Below are 14210 nucleotides of genomic sequence, written 5' to 3'. Positions count from 1 at the left end.
ACTTTTCCACCATGCTAACCCGCGTACATAAATGTACATATTTGCTCTTTTTATCTGCTCTCTATATTTAGTGTCTGTGCGCTGTGAGCGTGTGAAACAGAAGGTAAAATCTGTATTTGTACAAATGTAACGCCTTATTTACAGTGGCATCGTTACATAACAATGAACTACAAACAGAAGGTGCGATTGTTTCTCGCGTTAGCTCTGGCCGTAGGTGGGCGGGGTTTCATCCGCTCCCTCTCTCTCCTTCCAGTCCCCTCCTCGGAAGTAGACGTATCCCGTCTATATTCCGTTCTTTTTTTTTTATATATTTATATATCAACCCCTCTACCCTCAAAACTCACAATGGACGACTAAACCGGAGCACGGGTCCTCGATTCCACCCGTCTTTCTTCCTGCTTGGATCGAGAGGACCGGATGAAACCCAACTGTGGTTTTCTCCGCTTCGCAGGGGAGGTAAGACGCCGGGCTCCGTCTACTTCCTGGCGCTGACTCGGGCATTTAAATGTCCCTGTGGTCGTGTTCGTGTTTATTACTGCAACATAGCAACCGATCGCCTTTATTTCACCCCAACGGAAAGCTCTGAGTTTTGTTTCTAGAATATATTTAAACAATAAATCTTCTTTTTGTTGTCCGTGACGTTAGCCATCAAGCTGCTAGCTTCGCTGTGAAATTAGCTGCATTCCAGAAAGTAGTTCGTTTCATTTTCAAATGCGCCTGTCTGTTGAGATCTGGAAATTTCCCTAATTTCCGTCGGACCGTCCAGGTGTTTTCCAACCTGTCAGCAAGCGCTGGCTGTTTCTAAAGCTTTGTTTAAAATTAGCAACTAGAATTATTACGTTTTTGTTGACAAAATCCAACCCTTTTGACCAATTATCCATCCAAAGATATTATAGGGTGATTTAGATCAAGTCTTAGAATGACCTAGTCAAAGTAAATTTTCATTTAGGTCTGGACTCAGTCTGACTGAGCTTTGGATGTTTTGTAATAATGAACATTTTGCAGCTGAATGTCAGTAAAAACTGATTAAAAATATTGATCTGTATCTTTGCGGATATAATGCAGCAAAGTTTGAAGAATAACTTTACAAATTACCATATTTTTGTTCAACTATGATGGTGTCAGATGTTGAAACGAATGTATCTTTAGCACAGCGATGTCGGATATTCAAAAACTGATTTTCTTACATTGAAGCCTCTGAAAGGAAAAAAATATAAAAATCTCAGAAATTCCATATTTAAACATTTTAGATTTTGCCCTTCAGCCTCAGTTTCGTAATTAATATTTTACCAATTTTTCTGGTTAATTTATGACTTTTATTAGATATTTAGGTAAAAATTGTCATAACATTTTATGTTTCCCATTATAAACATCACCAGTCTAGGATGTCATGTTAACAGCCGTTACTTGAGTTGCAAAACCACGGCCTTATGTTTTCAAATCAGTTTGATTTAAAGGTGCACCGATTACAATTTTCTGTCCGATAACCAATCTTTAAAGATTCTGACCTGGCGATTCCAATGTTGGACTTTTTTTTTTTTTTGTCTGAAATCATCAAGAGCAAATGGGGACAGTGGCTGATTTTCAGACCTTTATGGAGGCAAGTAAGATTGGCTTCACATGTAAATATCAGCAGATTGACGATTTCCAAAAATGAATGGGGCAGTAATATTATAGCACAATCAGCTAACTGTCACCTTTGATTGTTTTAAAAATGCCACATATAGCAAATATGACTTAAAAGATATTTAACTTAGTAATTCAACGCCTTAAAATTGGACCTCTGTCTCTTTAAGAAACTCCTGCTCTCTCTGAAACTCTGCCTTTATTAACCCTTAAACAAATCATTTATACCAGCGTTTCACTGAGCAGCAGCTTCCATAATGAGCTCAGCAGGTGTTTGCTAATTGCTGCTGGCTAGTCTGAAGGAACTGAGTTTAGAAGATGGGGCTAGGCCCACCCAGGCGTTTTGCACAGCTGAATGGTTGCCATGGAGATTGAAGGATTCTTCAAACGTATGTGAAAGAATCAAAGCAACACTCCAGGTCTGGTTTTGATGAGGGAATGAAATTATAACACGATGGAAGGCTAAAGAAAAAAATCAAAACCTAAAACAGAGTCTAGCTCATTTAGAAAGTTGTGTCCCCACGTGTAACCACCTAGTCACTCGCAAAACTAAGTCCTCACGTTTTGGGAAATACAAGTATGTGTGTGTGTGTGTGTGCAGGTAGCTGTATCCAGTGGGGAGGTCGGCTCGACCCGGGGAGGCCAGGATGAAGTTCGCCCAACCCTGGGGACGCCAGAGGCTGTCTTTTCTCCTGGAGAAGGCCGCCTCTAGGGAAGCCCAGACGTGGAGGGGCTACGTGGCCAAGAAGCAAACCTCCCAGGTCAGGACCGGCGAAAAACTGCAGAAACTATACATGTTAACACGTTTCCAGAGAGAATATCTACAGAAATGACACAAAAACAACTTATAAGTACATTTTCAGCAAGAAATCTGAGCTTGTTTTATTTAAAAACACCTTAAATTTGATTTAAAAAAAACTTCTATTCACATAAAACAAGACATTTTTCCCACATTACTAGTGAAATAATCTGCCAATGAAACAAACATCAATACTGAGAAATTATTGACTTCTATCTCTTGCTGAAAAGTTACTTTTAAGTTGGTTTTCTTTTTTCAGGTGCTCTAACAACAGAGTCCCCAAAAACTACTCAAGTAACAGTCGCAGTACTTCAATATATTTTTACTGAAGTAAAAGTAAAAAGTATCGTCCAAGAAATTACTCAAGTAAGAGTAAAAACATATTTGGTAAAAAGTTTACTGAGTAACTGATTAAATTATCAGTCATTTGATACATCATCAGACAGAGCAAAATATTACAGTTCAGTAGTATTTTAAGAACCAAAATGATGATAATTCTTTTAAGTAAAAATAAAATAAAATAAGGCAAAATGAATTTTTCCAAATCAGTTTCTTTCACTAAATAACTTTAACTAAACTGCAGGTGTGTTTCTGTGTTTGTGAGTTTTTGGTTGAAACATGTTTGTTTTTCATTCAGTGGGAAGAAAATCCAGAGATTTTACTCAAGTAAGAGCAGAAATACTTCATAATAAAACTGAATTTTTACTACAGCATAGTAAAAAATACTCCTAACAGTAAATTTTATTTAAATCTGGTTACTGGGTCTCAAACCAGTCAGAGAGATTTTCCACTGTGGAAACCGTTTCTGGCTTCATTTTGGGATTTTTTTACGTCACTGATTTCAGTCGGTTTTCAGGGAAAAACCTGAACGACGTCAAAAACAAACCCATTTCTGCTTTTTCTTCCCTTTCAGTTGTGAAACCGTAAAACGACACAAGAAGGAAGCGTCGACTCTCTCTGTCATATACATGCAGATGCATCCATATGAGGTCAAAGTCAACTTTGGTCAAAGTTTCTGTTTGTTGTTTTTGACTAAAGGAGAAATAGAGGCAGCAGCGGCTCCCAGGCGTCTCTGTAAACAAATGTAACTTTATTAACTTTTACAGAGACACTAAACTCTGAAAAATGCTAAAGTCCAAACCTCCAGTTTGTTGTTCAGGTTCTGAATAAAACACTAAAACATTTATGGGTTGCATTAGCTGCTACACCGTTAGAATTGAGATGCTATTTTGAGCTAGCATACCCAACCCTATCCCTGTTATTGCTGTGTTAGTCTCGCGTAGCTTCGCTGATAGGCTAACTACTTTTAGCACAACTTGAACAGTCTTTTCTGGGAACCAATCAGATCGTTTTTAGAAGCTGAAATTAAAACAGAGAAGTTTTTTCCATCACTGTTGTTAGCGGATGTCGCTTGTGCGTCAGATTTACGGATGTACCAGAAACGTACAAATAAAAAGGTTCCGTCAAAACTTTTACAAAAGTAAAAAAAAAAAAAAAAAATTCTGTTAAATTTTTTATGTATTAATTAAAATTAATGTCTTGAAATGTTTCTCTCGAGTTTTATAATTAACAAACTTGTAAATGTTTTGAGGATTTATTTGGATCCAGAAATGGAGGAACAGACGGGAGGGAATCATTTTATTTAGATTTTCTTCTCTCTGTGTTTTCTTGTATTGTATTTCTATTGTGTTTAGTTTCATCTATTCTAGTCATTCTGGTTGTGCAGCTGGTTTTAGTAAATGGCTGCTGTTTCTTTGAAGTGCTTTTTAAATGGAGTTGGTTTAGGAATCGAAAGCAAAACACAACCAACATTCCAACCCACTTTCTAAATATGAAATACCATAAATGCCATAAATACCGTCTATTCATTCACCGGTTTATGAAAAACCAACCAACCACAGAGAATCATATCCTTAAAATGTTTTATTTTTTCAGTCTCCATGAGGTGTGACGTGTTTCCAACCGTGAGGCTAAAGTTGCGAAACGATTGTTAAACTGTTGACGAATTGCTCGGTTGCCATGGTCACGTGAGTCTGGGCGGCGTTTCGACTCAGCGTTTCACAAAAGACAGAAATAAAACCTGCAGTTCTCAGACGTGACACACATTCAGAAAGCAGCAAGAAACACTGAGTCACAGAACAAACCAGCTGACAGGGTGTGTGTGTGTTTGCGTTCGATCAGCTGGTCTCACCCTGTCTGCGCTTCGTGGCGTCACCTCTTTGCTTCAGACATTTTGTCAGATCCTGGACACGCCTTAACTCAACTACTGTTTCCAAACCAAAGTCGTTAAATTCAAAGTGAAACTTAGTTTGCTGTAATTTATCTGGTTTTAAAAATAAAAATAAAAGAAGTTTGAATATCCATTTTAGATCCAAACATAAAAATGCTTTCACTGTTGCTTTAAGAAGATAAAAGAAAAATTTCTAACTTTTTGGGTTCTCACCTGTTTCCTGTTTTCTTGGCCAAATTTCCCCCAGTTTTTATTTGTGGCCGAACAAAATCATTTCAAGGTACCACAAACGGCCCCCGCGCCACACTTTGAACAGCCCTGTTTTAACTCTTCTTCTCGCTTGTCGTTTACGTCCATTAATAAACAAACGAAGTTAAAGTTTCTGTCCGGTCCATTTGACCTTCTGACCCCACAGGAAGGCTTCATACTTTAAATCCTTAAAAGTTCTTGAAAATCCTTGAACTTCAATGAGTTGTTTTTAAGGTCTGTACATAATGTAACGTTTGATTAAAAAGGTGAATTTTGAAAACATTAACAGTTGAAACCAGATGTATTCATACACCTGATAAAAGGATTCAAAAAATTTAAAGATAAATCTAAACTTTTTCTGTTTTAGGTTCAGTAAAATTAGCAAATTATTTTCATTTGAAAATGTCAGAAGACTTGGTGAGAAAGTTTTTAATTTAATTTAAAAAACTTATTATTCTTTATTGATCTGCTTATATTTTATATGTTAAACCAAGTTTTTAAAATCTTTTTGTTAAATTACTGATTTTTTTTTTCAGACCAGTGAAACATAAAATTAAATTATATTTTATTTTACTCAATAAAGAATCTTTATTAATAATATAATAACTCAGATCATATAATAGTGAATTTAAATGTCGTCTTTTCGGTTCATTTGTGTCGTTTTAAGTCTTCAAAGTGGGAAAGATGGAAGCCTGGCCGTCGTCATGGTAACCTGTCCCTGTGGTTTCAGGACGCAGACGTCTCCCCGGCGCAGCGGGACGAGGCGGTCCGCTGGCTGACGGAGCTCCACGGCCGGCTGCAGCTCTACCGGAGACCCTGGTGTTAGCCGTTAGCATCCTGGACCGCTTCCTGGCTCCCATCAAGGTACCGGAAGAACAACACAACCTGGTTCTGGTACCAGAACATCTGTGTTAGGTCAAAACTATATCGACAATAAATACTCAAAACCTCTGTGTTTTCCTTCCATCGATCGATTAATGGTTCTCAGGTCCGTCCGAAGTATCTGCGCTGCATCGCCGTCGCCTGCTTCTTCCTGGCTGCCAAGACCTGCGAGGAGGACGAGGTAAAAGCCTTCATCACCGGGGGCAGCGCCGCTGGAGGAACGGCAGGGGGAGGCTAACCGTGTGTGTGTGTGTGTGTGTGTGTGTGTCTCAGTGTGTTCCCTCTCTGAAGGAGCTGGCTGCCTCCAGTAACTGCGGCTGCTCTCCGTCGGAGATCCTGAGGATGGAGAGACTCATCCTGGACAAACTGGACTGGGACCTGCACACCGCCACCGCTCTGGACTTCCTGCACATCGTACGTGTCTCTCACTCACACACACACACACACACACACACACACACACTTAGAGCTGAAACGATTAATCAGATTCATCGTGATTAATCAGTCATAGAAGTAATGTAACGATTCATGAAAAGGTTAAATTCTGACTGGGTGTTTTAGTTGTTGTCGTGAATCTGCTGACTCGGCTTGGCAGCGGCGCCTCTTGCCTTCTAAACACTAATCGGTTAAAAACAGCCGTTCACTAAATTAGTCTTGTTGCAGTTCAGGCAGCAACATTTAAAAAAGGAACTGAATTATTTCTTTATTTGCTTTTGTTTTTTTTCCATGTTGCGTAAAAAAGACTTGAGCGGTTAAATGAAAAATCTTCATTTAAGTCTGAATAACAGATTAATCTGATTAATCTTGTGAATAATTGAATTCTAAAATAAATTTCTGCTCGTTTCCTGGTTTCTTTAGAGGGTAAAAGTTGTTTCAGCCTCTGATTAAACATCAAAAATACAGTATTGATTCAGTTTGTATTTCATAGATTAAAGTAGATGAGAGACTGAATCGGCTCAGCAGTGCCACCCGGTGGCAGGAAATGTGAACAGCTCTGCTTTGTGCCTCAGTTCCACGCGACGGTGACGGCGTCTCACTCCGGCTTCCTGGACTCCGCCGGGCTGAACCGCTCCCAGCACCTCTGCCTCCTCACCCGCCGCCTCTACACCTGCCTGGCCGACCACGCCCTCATGCAGGTGGGCGCCCGGCGCCGCCGCCGCTTCCTGTTGGTGTGCGGCTGGTTCTGACTGACTGGGTCTGATTTGATCTGCAGCTCAGAGGCTCTGTTCTGGCCCTGGCCCTGGTCAGCCTGGACCTGGAGACCTGCTGTCCTGATTGGCTGGCGCTCACCATCGACCTGCTGAGGAAGGCTCAGGTGAGTCTTCATCACAACGAAGCTAGAGGCTCATGAAGCCGTGAAGCCAGACAGCAGAGGAGTGAAGGTCAAAGGTTATGAACCGGAACAGATGGAGATCAATTTAGACCAAATTAAAAAAAAATTAAGTTTCCAGATTTTATTCCCTAAAATATTTAATATATTTTTCTTTTCTTTAGTCTGACCTTCCTCCCATATTTCCTTCCCTCTTCCTTCTTTTATCCTTTATTTCCATCTTTTCTTTGTTCCCTCCATCCTTTTGTTCCTTCCTTCATCCCTCCTTCTTTTATTCTCTCCATCCTTCTTTCCTTCCCTCCATCCTTCTCTTTTCCCTCCTTCCTTCTCTCCTTCCCTCCATCCTTCTCTCCTTCCTTCTTTTGTTCCCTCCCTCCTTCTCTCCTTCCCTCCATCCTTCTCTTTTCCCTCCTTCCTTCCCTCCTTCCTTGTCTCCTTCCCTCCTCTTAACCATTATAATCTGTTTAGCTGCCTCTGAATCTGCCCGACTAAAATCCTTCTCCATCTCAGTCTGAATCCTCCAATCAGAGCAGACGTCCTTAAGTCCCTCTGCGTCGCCGTGGCGACCAGGTGTAACTCTTCCTCTCCCGCTCCTCTTCCTCCCAGATGGACAGCTCGGCGCTGATCCGCAGCAGAGAGCTGGTCTCACGCAGCCTGTCCACTCCCAGAGCTTCCCTGCCTCCCAACACCGTTTACATCTACCACCCCCTGCAGCTCGCCGCCCCGGCACGCCGCCGCCCGCTGGGTAGGTTCCCTCCAGAACCGGTCCAGAAGAACCATGCAGAACCTCTTCTAGCCTCGGGCCAATGAAACAAACTGGTTTAGAGCCTCAAATATGACAATGAAGTCTGGAAAAAATAAAAATATACGTATTTATTCTGCAGGTTAATTGATTATTTGGATGATTAATTGGTTGTTTTTGCGATTAATCAATTAATCTGATGAACAAATAATCACATTTAGCAGATTCTGTGATTATTTAACTAATTAAGCCTCTTTTTGTTCAATGTTAGAAAAACATTAAAAGATGCAAATGAACCAATACTTCCTGTCGTCTAAAGGCTTTTAAAAACTGAAAAATGTCACATTTTTTTTACCTTTATGGCCCCAGTGAGCCACCGTAAATACGACCGATCACATAACGTGGTGTGAATGTGGCTCTTCTTCTTGGTCTGTTTTGGTCCAGGCACCATGGAGACCTCCAGGGACCAACCCGCCCCGCCTCAGGCTGGAGAGGAGAGCAAAGCTCCGCCCCCTTCCCCGAAACGCCTGAGCCACCTGCACAAAGCCCCGCTGCGCTGCAAAGCCTCCGCCAAGCGCAAGGTGAGCCCTGGAGTTTGGTTCACAAATGGCTCCGAAGGTCATCAAAGGTCAACCATTTACAGGATTAATCAATTAGTTTACATCAATGACCTCTGGAAACGTTTTTCCCTTTAAATCTTATTATTATAACGGCACAAGTAAAATGTTTTGCTGCACAAATGTTTCATTTGATTTGTAAAAGTGGATTGGCTGGTTGACCTCTGACCTCTGGAAACGTTTATTAAAGTCTGTAAAACGTTTGACCACCTGACCAACTTCACTCTGGTTGTTTTGTTTGTTGTTTTTAGGTAAAAAACAATGATGTAAATGTGCATTACCTCCGTCTGCCTCTAGGTGGAGCAGATGGACGTGGACGACTTCTACGACGGCATCAAGCGCCTCTACAACGAAGACGCCACCTCCGCCGTCCACGAGGGGGCGCCGCCCGCCGGGGGCGGGGCTTACAGCGGCGGCTCCTCCCCTGCCCTCCTCTGCAGCCGGTCGGCGCCTCGTAGAACAGGAACCGGCTCGGCGGACCGACCCACCGGGTTCTGGTGTCCCATCAGCCCCTGCAGCTGGAAAACAGAGCAAAAAAAAAACTAAACATCCAAAATGTAAAAAAAAAAAAAAAATCTGCTTCTGATGTAATTATTGTTTAACTAAAAAAAAAAAAAAAAAAATGTAAACATAAAGCTTCCTTAAAACCTGAACGTGTCGCTAATGGTGAAAATTTCCCTATTTGTGGGTTTTTCTGCATGTTTTCCTCTTTTGTTGGTTCCTAAAATGCGACTCCTCCCCCGAGGAAGAGGAGGAGGAGGAAGAGGAGGAGGAGCAGCAGCTCGGTGCCATTTATTCATGTTACATTTAAAGCTCAACCTGCCAAAACGTGTCTTTCTTTTCCAGTCTGTTTCCTTGAGGTGAATGCATGAGACGTGTTTTGTTGCTTTCCCAGCCAACGACTCTCCGCTTGTCGACCAATCAGGACGAAGCGTCTCCTCCTCTGGATGGACGTCTTTGTGTCCAGGCTCTCGGAGACGATGTTCCCTCCCGTTTAAGACGTTTTAACTTCCTGTTTAAATGATTTGTCCTCCGTGTAAAAAGCTCTGTTGCTCCTGCTGGAGGCGCTGCTGCTCCAGGACCCCGAACGCTAAATAAAGACCTTACAACGAGACTCCTGCTCTTCTTCTGATTTAAATAGGCCAAAAAGTGATTTTAGAGCAAAACCGAGTCCAGCTCGGCCTTCATTTGGGTCCATTTAAAATGCAAGAAGCTGTCATTCCTTGAACAGCCACCAGAGGGCGCCATGTGGTCGCGTTTGGAACAAAGTAGCTCCAACACTGAAGCATGGAGGTGGAAGTGTCATGATCTGGGGATGATCAGAACCTGAAGCTCTAATCTGAAGCAGAAAAATGACCCAAAACTCACCAGTAGATTCACCGTTGGCCTAGTCAAAGCCCAGAAATTATTAAACATCTTCTCAGTCCAATTCTTGAACCTTCTTACTGAAGTTATTTCAGCTAAATATTAACCACTGCAGGGAGGGTGTGCTAACTTTTTACCTCCTCCAGGAAGCACTTATTTTGTTTAATGAATTAATCTTTAACATTTGTTTGTAGTTAAATAACTTTCTCACCCATAAATGCATAAAAAACACTGAATTTTTAAAGAGGTGTATTTTTTCACGCCCGTAGCTCCGAACTCTCCAAAGAGGGAAAAATGTTTCATCACAGCAGCAGAATTAAAACTTTACACAATTAGATAAAAGTTATAAAAATACAGTGGTGGGAACATTTCTACTGAGCTTCTGATAGCAGAGCTAATTATTTAGCGCTTTAGCATTTTTTGATGAATTTGAAAAGATTTAGCACAGCTAGCTTCCCCCCGAACACATTTTGACAGTTCAAAAGAATCACTTCCTGTCGGTTCAAAAGAATCACTTCCTGTCGGTTCAAAAGAATCACTTCCTGACAGTTCAAAAGAATCACTTCCTGTCAGCTCAAAAGAATCACTTCCTGTCAGCTCAAAAGAATCACTTCCTGTCGGTTCAAAAGAATCACTTCCTGTCGGTTCAAAAGAATCACTTCCTGTCGGTTCAAAAGAATCACTTCCTGACAGTTCAAAAGAATCACTTCCTGTCGGTTCAAAAGAATCACTTACTGACAGTTCAAAAGAATCACTTCCTGTCTGTTCAAAAGAATCACTTGCTGACAGTTCAAAAGAATCACTTCCTGTCAGCTCAAAAGAATCACTTCCTGTCGGTTCAAAAGAATCACTTCCTGTCGGTTCAAAATAATCACTTCCTGTCGGTTCAAAAGAATCACTTCCTGACAGTTCCAAAGAATCACTTCCTGTCGGTTCAAAAGAATCACTTCCTGACAGTTCAAATGAATCACTTCCTGTCGGTTCAAAAGAATCACTTCCTGACAGTTCAAAAGAATCACTTCCTGTTCGTTCAAAAGAATAACTTCCTGACGGTTCAAAAGAATCACTTCCTGTCGGTTCAAAAGAATCACTTCCTGTCGGTTCAAAAGAATCACTTCCTGACGGTTCAAAAGAATCACTTCCTGTCGGTTCAAAGAATCACTTCCTGACAGTTCAAAGAATCACTTCCTGTCGGTTCAAAAGAATCACTTGCTGACAGTTCAAAAGAATCACTTCCTGTCAGCTCAAAAGAATCACTTCCTGACAGTTCAAAAGAATCACTTCCTGTCGGTTCAAAAGAATCACTTCCTGTCAGCTGAAAAGAATTTCCAATTTCCTCTGCACCCAGGAAGTGACATCACTGAAGTCTCTTCTTGCTCACACTGTGAAGAGATTTACCTGTTAGGAAAGTTTCTTATCTATATTTGGTTATTTTTGACCCAAACATTCAACCTTTCAACCCGTTAAACACGTAAATGATATTTATTGTTTGGGAAAAAGTCAAGAATTATCTTTGAAACATTAATTTGCTGTCATCACATGTTGCTCCATATTTTAACGTAACTTTTAGTGAAAATCTTCAGCCGTTACAGAAACAGGTTTTGTTGCTGCTGGTTCAACCCGTAGCGCCAGGCAGCGACATGATTTTTAAATAATAATATAATATAATAACTGCCTCCCACTGCGTTCTGCATCATGTTGTTATGATTCTTGTTTCTCTCTCAAATGAAACCAGTCGGATCTCGTTACGTATTTTTGTTCCGGGTGTTTGATTCGTTCAGAATCTCTCAGAATCTGACAGCAGCACAGAGGAGAATGAAGAAATGAAGCATCTGACTGAACAACCGGTTCAGGGAGGAAACGGTTCCTGACCGTTTTCAGCGATTCAACCTGGTTTAAAACGTTATTAAAGTCGGAGGAGGAACCGATGACTTCCTGATTGCAGCGTTTGTTCCTCTGTCTGCCCACAGTGACAGGCGCTAACGCTAACGCTAATGCTAACGCTAATGCTAATGCTAACGCTCCAAAGTCCCAGTCAGGTTTTTATGACACCTTGAGATTCCTCTCATTGTTTGAATTTCACAGATGGTTTTGCTTTTCCATGACTTGCAGAGTCTCACTGACGACAGAGAAGGAAAACCTGAGTTGTTTACCCTCCGTCTGTCCTTCTCGTTTCTGAATCGATTCCAGGAATGTGAGGCTCTTATCAGAAAAGCTGCAAATCGTCTCTCATTCCAGTCTGAATCTGACCTGGAGTCTGTTTGTCCTGCAGGAGGAATTTCACTTTTCCTAACAGTGTTTTTGTTTTGTTTCATTAATTATCCACATCTGATCTGTTATTTACATCACGACAAAACCTAAAAACAGGAACGTTTCAGACCCGTTGGTGTGGAACCGGTTCCTGACACCAACACGGCGCTGAGCAAACAGCTGCCAGACCCAACATGATCACACATCGGGGCGGGACGCCGGGCTGCAGATCCGGCTTCACTTCAGGGTTCCTATGAAAACAAACAGCTTTTAGTTTAAATCATATCTGATTTAGTACGGAGGAGGATTAGGGCCACTGGGAAAAAAAAGTTCTGACTTTAATCTCAGAATCCTGACTTTTCTCAAAATTCAGATTTTTTTCTCAGAATTCTGAGATTAAAGTCAGAACTGTTTCATTTTTTCCCAGTGGCCCTAATCCTCTTCCGTAGATTTAGTTTGTGAAATAATATAGTGGAAAAAATAAGTTAAATTGTGACTAAATTTACATTTTTATTGGGTCAATAAGTGGTACTTATTATTATTAATCATTATTAATTATTTAGAGGGAGTTTAGCGGGTCGGTCGTCTGGTGTTTGTTTGGTCAGGTGACAAAGATGGAAGTTAATATTTTCTCTGTTATGAAGCAAAACCAGAAACATGAATTTCAGCTGAAATTGGAGTGAAACATATTTTAAAAGCATCATATTTAAGCAGAAATCATGTTTTTCTCAGTATAAACTGTGAATTTTGACTGATTATGATGAACTTTATGTTTTAACTTAAAGGAATGGAACCGTTCCAGGCTACCAACGGGGCTAACAGAGCATCAGATTGTTCATTTCTAAGAAGATAAAAGTTTTGCAGAAACAATAACAGATCAACAGACTCTGTCATGTTTAACTCACTGAGTTTGTTACAGATGCAGCAGGCATCTCCTGTAGCAGTCTGTGCACAGCGTTTCTAATAAAGCCTCTGACTGGAGACTCTGTTGCTGCGCAGCATTCTGATGGTCGTCTGCAGAACAGAACCAGAACCAGCTGAAGTTTAAACCCTGACCTCTGATCAACCAATCAGAGGTTAGGGTTTGAAGGAATCATACTATTCCTTCAAAATAAAGCACCTAAGTAAAAGTTTCGCCACACTTTTATTAAAAAAACTAATAAAAGTAACCATGTCAAAACCAGCAGAAATTAATTTCTATAAGCATCTTTGAACCTGAACCCTAAATTAAAAGGGACATTAAATAAGTTAGTAAATATGTAGTTTTTATTGTTTCTGGTATAAAACTCAGTTAAAATCAGAGCAGAGTTTTCAGTCTGATTCACAGCTTCAGAGTGAAACCTGAGATCGTGGCGTCTGGAGGATTTTTACACATTTATCCTCCCACATCAAACTGAAACCGGAGATAAAATCCTTCCTTTGTTTTCAGCCGCTGCAGAAACTAAATGCGACAGTTAGAAACGGCGGAGCGGCCAAGATACGAGACCGAAACAAACAAAATGGAGCCAGCAGACGTTCATTCAATGTAAAAAGAAACATATTCCATCTTATTCTGGATTAACTTCATGAAAACTTAGTTTGCTAATGGGAAAAATAAAAAATATATAAAAGCATAAAAATCAAGTTTCGTGACAAAATCATTGATAGGTTTGATAAAATTTAGTGAAAGGAAAAAATGGATGACTTATGAAATCCAACGACAGGACAACAGTAAAAGGCCCCAAGCCATGATACTGCCACCACAAGATTTTTGACATTTAATTTTATGATTTAAAATGTTTATTTCATTGTACATTCAAATTTATTTATTTATTTTTTTTTTGTACATAATTTCATGACTTAGCCATGTTAGCTAAAGCTAGCATGTTGGAAAACATGAACACATTTAGTTAACTTTAGTCTTTAATAAAAAAATAAGATAAGAAACTGTTAGCAAAAATGTTATCATGCTAATGTTAGTATAAATGCTATCATCATGCTAATGTTAGTATAAATGCTATCATCATGCTAATGTTAGTATAAATGCTATCATCATGCTAATGTTGGCATATGTTGGCATAAATGCTATCATCATGCTAATGTTGGCATAAATGCTATCATCATGCTAATGTTGGCATAAA

General features: G+C 40.3%; 1 protein-coding gene across 1 annotated transcript; it reads left to right on the top strand.

Moving 5' to 3' along the window:
* The first annotated feature begins 215 nt into the window (after window positions 1–215).
* LOC103473920 (cyclin-I) lies at window positions 216–9589 on the top strand. The gene is given in 12 exon segments (XM_008424571.2): window positions 216–456; window positions 2228–2387; window positions 5635–5707; window positions 5710–5768; window positions 5893–5967; window positions 6060–6200; window positions 6797–6922; window positions 7000–7101; window positions 7723–7861; window positions 8303–8439; window positions 8773–8893; window positions 8896–9589. Coding segments are annotated over 11 exon segments (1125 nt in total). The 5' UTR covers window positions 216–456; window positions 2228–2273; the 3' UTR covers window positions 8934–9589.
* The last annotated feature ends 4621 nt before the right edge of the window (window positions 9590–14210 follow it).

This window comes from Poecilia reticulata, chromosome 12 (assembly GCF_904066995.2).
Source record: "Poecilia reticulata chromosome 12, P_reticulata-male-v2, whole genome shotgun sequence".
NCBI classification, from domain to species: domain Eukaryota; kingdom Metazoa; phylum Chordata; class Actinopteri; order Cyprinodontiformes; family Poeciliidae; genus Poecilia; species Poecilia reticulata.
Note: the sequence above shows the minus strand (reverse complement) of the source record. Positions and strands in the feature narration are given on the sequence as shown.